The sequence below is a fragment of the Microtus ochrogaster genome, unplaced genomic scaffold (genome assembly GCF_000317375.1).
Source record: "Microtus ochrogaster isolate Prairie Vole_2 unplaced genomic scaffold, MicOch1.0 UNK68, whole genome shotgun sequence".
NCBI classification, from domain to species: Eukaryota; Metazoa; Chordata; class Mammalia; order Rodentia; family Cricetidae; genus Microtus; species Microtus ochrogaster.
Window position 1 is genome coordinate 1,970,469 of NW_004949166.1, and position 8,472 is coordinate 1,978,940.

Below are 8,472 nucleotides of genomic sequence, written 5' to 3' on the forward strand. Positions count from 1 at the left end.
TTTTTTTTTTGGTTTTTCGAGACAGGGTTTCTCTGTGGTTTTGGAGCCTGTCCTGGAACTAGCTCTTGTAGACCAGGCTGGGTCTTGTCCACTTTCACAGACCCTCTTTTTCTCCTACAATATGACCTTAATGCCCCGACCTAAATAAACATTCAATGAGCTGAAATATTAATACTGGTTGTTTTGGATCATGTGGCCATACTTTTTTCTTCTTTAAATTTATCTTTACTTTTTTAAAAAATAGTGTCTATATATTTATTTACTTATTTTTAAAAGATTTATTTATTTATTATGTGCAGTGTTCTGTCTGCATATATTCCTGCAAGCCAGAAGAGGGCAGCAGATCTCATTACAGATGGCTGTGAGCTACCATGTGGTTGCTGGAAATTGAACTCAGATCTTTTGAAGATCAGTGAGTGTTCTTAACCTCTGAACCATCTCTCTAGCCCATACATATTTATTTTAAAATTGGGAAAACCCTTTAGCTGAGTCATTATAAAAGCTCTCCAAAACTGGTCACAAGGATGTCTGGGACAGGGAATCAGGCATAGATAGTGGGGCAGCAGAGGGTACTCACAGAAGGGGTAGAAAGGTGGGTCCAGGGCTGCCACCAAGAAACCTTGGGTACTAAGATGTAGATGAGGACACACATAATGGTGCAACAAGACAGCTGTTGGCACCTATGATATAGGGAGCTGGGAGGAGCCTCCTTGGTGAGCTTTTACTCCCTCACATACCTGCAGGAACTTGACCATGTTCAGCTTGGGGTTAGCTTCCTTTTTCTCTGTTGGAGCTTGGCTGAATAGCTCCGCAGGGTCCACCTTATCCCACTTGTTGTACTTTCCTGTAAACCATACCCAGGAAGACACTGAATCACACTTCACAGTTGTCACAACCCTAGTTACAAGGTAGGGCACGTCATGTAAACCATACCCATGAAGACACTGAATCACACTTCACAGTTGTCACAACCCTAGTTACAAGGTAGGGCACGTCATGCAGAGATGGGTATGGGCACTTTACCCAGTGGTAACCCACTTCATGATCTGTTGGAAAGAGGCTCTAACTGGATCCTGGAGAGTGCTGTACAGTGCTCCTTTCAACAGGACAGGGACAGGAGGGCACCAGTTATCTTACCCAGAAAATCCAGGGTCATCACATGACCACAGACAGACGTCATCTTGAAGTGGACAGGCTGGCCAGCGAAGGTTCCTGTGTACTTGTGCACTGAGCATGCCCCATTCAGCCCTCTGTGTGAGGACATGGTCCCTGGTGAGGAGAGCACACGGACAGCTGTGAGGTTGAGCTGCAGATGCTCTAGTCCCTGAGCCTCTATGTTGACTCTCAGAGGACAAGAGTCCTCTTTCCCCAAAGTGGTCATTGGTAACTTTCCCCAGCCCACTTGTAGTTAACTAGGTCCTGGGTGACTTAACAGTGCTCAGGGACAAAGGAATCTATGAAAATTTAACAGTGACTCATACCAGAGTCTCGTATTGGCTGGACTAGAGGCAGAGACTCTTGGATTCTCACCTCATTTGTTTTCTTTTTTCAATTTGAGTTCTACCTTTATTTATTTAGATTTTAAGGTTACCAGAAACCTCGTAATTATCATAGCCTATAATATGTTTCCTCAGCTGAATGAAAACTCCTGGTACTTGGAGATGAGATGATGTCTTCTGTACCTCTCTGGACCTTTGGATGCATTCTCAGCTTAAGTAGGGGCTCTTTCTCCTCCAACTGTTGGTAAAAGGGAGGTCAAAGTGGATGTCTGCCATTGCTGGGTACTCACCCAGGATCAAGAGCTCTTCCTATTTAGAGGGAAACAAGCCCCTATGTATGGTCTCCACTGTAGAGTGGATCCTGATGGGAAAATCTTCCTCTATTTTCCTGGCTCCTAAGTCACTGGCCACTTGTGAGTGATATGAACTGTAGAGGGTGTAACCGCAACTACCTCCAGGGTCTAACAGGCAGTAGTGAGTATTTAGTGGTGCAAAATTCAAGACTCAGTCTCATCTACCTCCTTCCGGGATGGCTTCTTGTGCTTACGAGCACTGCCCTTACTGGTCCAGCATGCTGACAAACACTGCCTCCTTGACTTCACTGTTTTTCCTGCAGGCTTCAGCCCTGGTATTGCTCACGTGGATACAGCACATCATAGGAGATTTGCTACTGAGGTGTTTCCTAAAACCTGTCAATCCCAGTCGAACCTTCCAGCTGGGAGAGGTACACTTTTGGAAAAAGAAATGCCCCCAAAAGCACAAATGACTGTGCTCACAGATTTAAACAATCACGCAGCCTAATATTTTTTTTCTTTTCTTACCTCGGGAGAGGATTTTGGCAATGGACTGTGCCAGGGATGGCTTTTCTGCTACCATGAGCACGGTCTTCATTCCTGCTTCCGGCTGTCAGGGCCCACAAACTGTAGCACCCACACCCAAGACAACAGCAGTGAAAAAGCTTAGAAACGTCTCTGTAGCTCCACACGGCTGCCAGCGCTGACTCCTGAAGGGAAGAGAAGACAGTACATTTACCCCATCCCCTCCAGGGCTCAGGGAACTCTGTGAAGAGGGCAGGAAGACGGTATAGGCTACGAGTGAAGCGTTGTGGAAAGCCTTCTTCCAGAAAGCAAGGACCTAAGTGCAGTTGCTGAGGGAAGGAGAAACATTTCCTTCAGTGGTGTCGTGTCCAGGACCCTGTAAATAACCTAATGAAACTTACTGAGTCACACACACACCAAGATGATATGAAAGAAGAAGGGAATCACAGAGAATGGGGCACAAAGGGCAATCAGTCATGAATGTAATAAAAACACATTATATTCATGTATGAAAATGTCATGATGAAACTCACTAGTAGGTATAATTAACATTTGCTAAATGACTGGGTTGGCAAGACGGCTAAGTGGGTAGAATAAGGAAAGACACTTTTCTGTCTTACGTTGGTACTGGAGATGGTACCAAGGGCCACCAGTATGCTAACTAAATTAGTGAAAGCTGGGGGCAAGAAGAAGAAAATCTGGGGAAACTAGACAAAATCTGGCCTACAACCAACTGCTCAGGCTAAAGCAAGTGGGAGTCTGGCTTTATGCAGGGGAAGCAAAAGTGACACTATAGTTTTACGTCAAGTTTGCTGGAAAGATGCTGGGAACTAGAGACCTAGACTCATAGGCTAGGGCAGGATATGGATGTCCAAGTCCCTGGACTTGGGATACCTGTCCGAGAACTCCTATCTTATATGGCAGAGGAATGACTAATTTCTAGGTTGAGAAAGGTACTTTATCTGGCTGGGTACTGGCTACCCAGAGAGACAGTTACTCAATGCAGATGGCCAGGCCAGGGCCCCTTAGGCCCCATGAAACCTATCATATGGCCTGAGACCCACTAACTGCACAGTGCAGTCCCCATCAGAACACAGCAAGCTCTCCCTAAGTAGCCTCACATCTACCTTACTACCCTGTTATTTTGCAGGTCATACTCTACAATCAAATTACAATTTCACCCAATGGGGGGAAACCTATTTGGACTAGGAGAAAGAACAGGGTTCCCCAAGGAAAGGGAAATATAATACATTGTAATGGAGATATGAAGAGGAAACTAGGAGGATTAAATAGGGAAGGGACTAGAAGGATAAAGGAAGGAAAATGAGGAGGGGCAACTAATACTAAAAGCCATTTGAGAAACCATATGGAAACTTACTCCTGCAGAAGCTTCCTAAAATAGAATCATATGAAAGGAATCAGAAGGAGTTGCTGATAACAGAGGAGACAATACCCCAACTAGACATCTTATGCCACCAGGTAAAACCTTCAGTGCCAGGAATGAGTTACATCTTGTCGAGTGAGCCTATGGGGCCCCCTAGAAATCCCTTAGCAGGCTGTTGTCAAGGCTATTGGTTGCTCTCCACAGCCCAGTGCTAAGGTCCTATTACCGAGAACACTTACGAATGCCATCAAACGTGGAGAAAGAGCTTGTTCCAAACTAGAGGTTTCACCCTACTGCAAAGTACTCTGCATGCCACCAGAGAAGAAAGGTAATTATCATCTCTCCCAGCTACAATCTTCACGACCTACACAGACTTGCAGGTTATGTTGGTACCACAGTGGCACGAATGCTATGGTAGTAACTACTTCCTGACTGGCAAAGGCATAACTAGTTTTCTCCAACAGTCTCAATGTGTATATTAACCATACCTCAGGGCAGGCACTAGGCCCAGGAGTAGTCGGCCAACCCAAAATGAACTGAATAGGATTTTTGTAGTCTTTTTGTCCCATTTTGCTTTGTTTTGGCATTCTTTTTGTCTTACTGATCTTTCCCTTATTTGATTTTCACTTGTATTGTGTGTGTGTGCTTTGCTTTTTTTAAGCAGGGGAGAAGAATATGAAGTTGAGTGCATAGAGAGGTGGTGAGAAACTGGAGGAGGGGAAAACATGATCAAAATATATTGTATGAAAAAGTAAAAATTTTTTTCTCATTAAAAATGTCTTAAAAAATAAAACAAAAAAATCCAACCGTATTTGGGCACTCAGAATGCAGAGGTGAGAGGATCAATAGTTTAAGGTCACTGGCTACACAGAAAACCCCAGGCCAGCCTGGACTATATGAGACTCTATCTCAAAATAGCAAAACCAAAAAACATCCATTTAGAGCCTCTGTCTGTGCTCCCTGGCTGAAATGTTCTACCATTCTGAAAAGCACTGTTTGGTGACCCTCTTCTTTTTGGCTTATTTTTGGGGTAGGGCATGGAGCTGTACTGAGCCTCAGAGTTCTACTAACACTGCTTACCAGAGTCAAGTCTCTCCTCTCACACCCACTGTCCTTGGCCAGGCTTCTGTCTTAACTAACTCACATTACACTGCACTATGGCCAGTGATCCCTTGCAAGAGGTCATGCAAACTTCATATTTGGACCACTGCTGCCCCCTGCTGTTGTTTTCTGAAACAGGCCTGATGGTAGAGCAGGAAAAAAGACAATAAACACAAAAACCCTACCAAACCAAACCAAACCACAACAAATCAACCAAAATAAAATGGAGTGTGTGTGTGTGAGTGATTTGCATTTCTTACTTTCAAGATTTCTTTTGTTATGTGTATAGATGTTTTGTCTATATGTGTATCTGGGCATCATATGCATGCAGGGTCTGTGGAGGCCAGAAGAGGGTGTTGATTCCCTGGAAATGGAGTTACAGATGGCTGTCAGCTACCACATGGGTGCTGGATAATGAACCTGGGTCCTCTGCCAGAGCAACAGATGCTCTTAACTGCTAAGTCATCTCTCCAGCTCCTCTTTTCTTTGTTGTGTTGGGGTTTGAACCCAGGGCTTCATGCAATCCAGGACACAACATGAACCTTACCTTTAGTTTCCCTTCCTTTTTGATCTACAGACATACAGCATTATTTTATTTATTTTTTTAATATTTATTTATTTATTATGGATACAATATTCTTTCTATGTGTATGCCTGCAGGCCAGAAGAGGGCACCAGACCCCATTACTGATGGTTGTGAGCCACCATGTGGGTAGCTGGGAATTGAACTCGGGACCTTTGGAAGAGCAGGCAATGCTCTTAACCGCTGAGCCATTTCTCCAGCCCCCATACAACATAATTATTTTGAGATAGAGTTTCACTGTGTATTCCAGGTTGGTCTTGAACTGGTGCTAATTCTCCTGTCTCAGTCTCTTATAGTGCCATGATTATGGGCCTGAGCCACCATGTCCAACTGTGTATATTAAAAAACTGAAAGAGCTTTGTTCAGACAACTAGGCAACCTTCTGGGGAAAAAAGTGATGTGAGACATTTACTTCATAACGAGATGGCTCAGTGAGTAAGGTTCTTGCTGTGCAGGCCAAAGGACACAACTTTGAGAACCCATATAAAAACTAGATGTGGCGGTTTGGGCTTAGGATTCCAGTGCTTGGAAAATGAAGACAGGCAGGTGATGGTGCTCACCGCTTGGCTAATCTAGTAGAAATGACGAGCTTCAGGTTTACTAGAGATTCCGCCTCAAAAAAACAGGTGGAGAGCAAGAAAAGGAAAACCCTGACCTCTGGCCTGCAAGGGCAAGCATATCTGCAAACATAAAAAGTTTCTTTTTCCATTTACGTAGAGTTGCTTATATATTTTGCTTAATATTGGGGATAATTGGACTGCTCCCTTATTTTGAGGACTTGTAAAAGAGAATTAGAATTTTGCTGGAGACGGTTGAGCAGGTAAGAGTGTTTACTACTCCTGCAAAGGACTGGAGTTTGGCTCCCAGCACCTATATGGGTAGCTCACAACTACTTGTAACTCAAGTTCCAAGTTCTGGCCTCTATGGGCACTATACTTATGTACACCCCCTCTTATATATACATAATTAAAAGTAAAATCTAAAAAAATTATTATTTTGTGATATGAAAGGCTGTGTGACAACACTCATTAAAAAAAAAAAAAAAGAAGAGCTAAAGTAAATCTATATTTAGTAGCAAAGACCAAAGTGGGACAGCTAAACCAGAGCCATCTGTTGTAAGTGCACCTCCTCAGCAATTCCCTGTCTAGAAATGAATGCCGTCAACAGCAATTTTATTGAGCAACTACTACACTCTTGGTCCAGTCCTGGGTTCAGGTTCACGTCTTCTTAGAGCTCACACTACAGTGTTATGTCTCCATGGGTGAGAAGGGTCAGGGTAGGACTGGATAAGATGGCATGAGGGAGAGGTGTGCAGGGGGGGATCAGGGAAGGTGAGGCCTGGAGAGAGGACAGATGGAGGGGTGGGGAAACCGGGTGTCAGTGAAGGATTACCGAGGAGTCTAACAACCTGACCTCAAATATTAAAGTGACACACAGCTGACTGGACCCTAAAGAGCCAGGGCTAGGCCAGACTGGAGGAAGAGATTCCTGCTGGTTGATGGAAACTCAGCAGCTGAAGTCAGAATTCAGGAGCGGTTAAGGTGTGGTGGAGGAAGCAGCAGTGGTACACGGAAGGAATGCAGCTGGGAGCCATTGGATTGTGGCAGGAGAGGTGAGGCCTGAAATCTAAGAGAACACTTCAGTGTCTTTTATGACAGCACTACAGTGTCAGATGCAGGCTGTGTGATATGGTGGCCAAGAACTGACCATTGGGTTAAGCGGTCTGAAACCCAGTGACCCTGAAGGGAGCCACCTATTCAGTGACAAATGCAAAGGCTGATGGGATGAATTCTAGAAAATCCCAAGTGTGCTCTTACATTTTGTTTTAGATGAATGGCACGCCACTGTGATAACTGTCCCTGTAGAACAGAAGGAAGACGAGGGAGTGGGTGAAGTGTCGAGAGGCAGCTGGCTAGCAAGGGCATGGAGAAGAGGCTGGGGAGGGTGTCCAGATAGTCTGGGGCTCAGACAGGAAGCAAAGGAGGTGGCACTGCTAGATCAATGGAGGGCAGAGGTTGAGAGGCATGATCAAGATGGCAACCTGATTCTAGGAGGGGAAGGAAAGGGTGCTGGAAGGGGCTACAACACTGTGTTATATGGGCTCTAAGGGTCAAAATCTTAGTACTAAGGTGGGAATGAAGTCAGAGGGAGCAACTCTTGGCTTTCAGGATACTGAGTCAGGAATATGGATAGGCTCAGATAATGAACACTGATCTGAGGAGAGACCACAGAAACAAGAGGTAAGTGCTAGCAAGACGGTTCACATGGACAGCGAGCCCTGAGAGGTAGAACCAGAAGAGACATCTGTGAGAAAACACTACTGGGGAATTCTCTGCAGCATCATCATTCAAAGTAAAAGAGCAGAACCAACCTAGTAGTCAACAGGGAACTGGTTATAAAAAAGAATGTCATGTAAATACCTCAGAACACCCAGGGGTCACCAAGATGAGATACATAGGGAACCTTATGCAATTAACCCAAATAGAAAGAAAGCATGGTTATCAGTGATCAAACACATCTATGTGTACACATGCTCCTAACAAAAGGCAGATGCATCTGCACACAACTTGCCTGGGGAGGGTGTGAAGGTCTGGCAGTGGTGGTGGCTCTAGCTTGTCACAATCCCTTCTGTATTATTTAAAAATTTGGTGCCATGGATGTGTGACTGGTGGAAGAGAACAAAGACAATGGATTTCAGAATACTGAGGGCTGCAAAGAGCACTGTTCAGAAACAACTGAGACGTCAACAAACACTCCTCCACTAAAGGGGTTTCTTTCTGCTACTCTTTATCATGTACGGAAGTAGCCTAAGTCAAGGTTAGCCTGGACTGTCAGTTCTTGCTGTAGAGCTACAAAGAAATAAACTTTGCCCCAAATAAAAACTTGAATGTTTCCCCTAAATATACAATCTCAGGGGAAAAAAGCCAAGCTCTTAAAAAAAAATACTTGTTCTGACTTCCTGACTTATTTCTCCCTGAAAACCATACTCGGGCACCATAGGTCTGTCTCTATATGGATTGTGTCTCAGTTACTGATATATATATATATATATATATATATATATATATATATATATATATATATGTA

General features: G+C 44.2%; 1 protein-coding gene across 4 annotated transcripts in view; it reads right to left on the bottom strand.

The window, feature by feature from the left end:
* The window catches only part of Top3b (DNA topoisomerase III beta), a 26,146-nt gene that overhangs the window by 14,659 nt on the left and 3,015 nt on the right, over nucleotides 1-8,472 (bottom strand). For 3 of the 4 annotated variants that reach the window (XM_005370012.3, XM_026777466.1, XM_013354764.2), the window contains exons 2-4: nucleotides 2,321-2,502; nucleotides 1,138-1,269; nucleotides 738-844 (exon numbers count right to left, since the gene is read on the bottom strand). In XM_005370012.3, the coding sequence (XP_005370069.1) occupies nucleotides 738-844; nucleotides 1,138-1,269; nucleotides 2,321-2,390 (309 nt within the window). In that variant the 5' untranslated portion in view covers nucleotides 2,391-2,502. Of the gene's footprint in view, nucleotides 1-737; nucleotides 845-1,137; nucleotides 1,270-2,320; nucleotides 2,503-7,956; nucleotides 8,051-8,472 lie in introns of all 4 variants that reach the window. The other variant, XM_026777467.1, reaches the window with a different exon arrangement.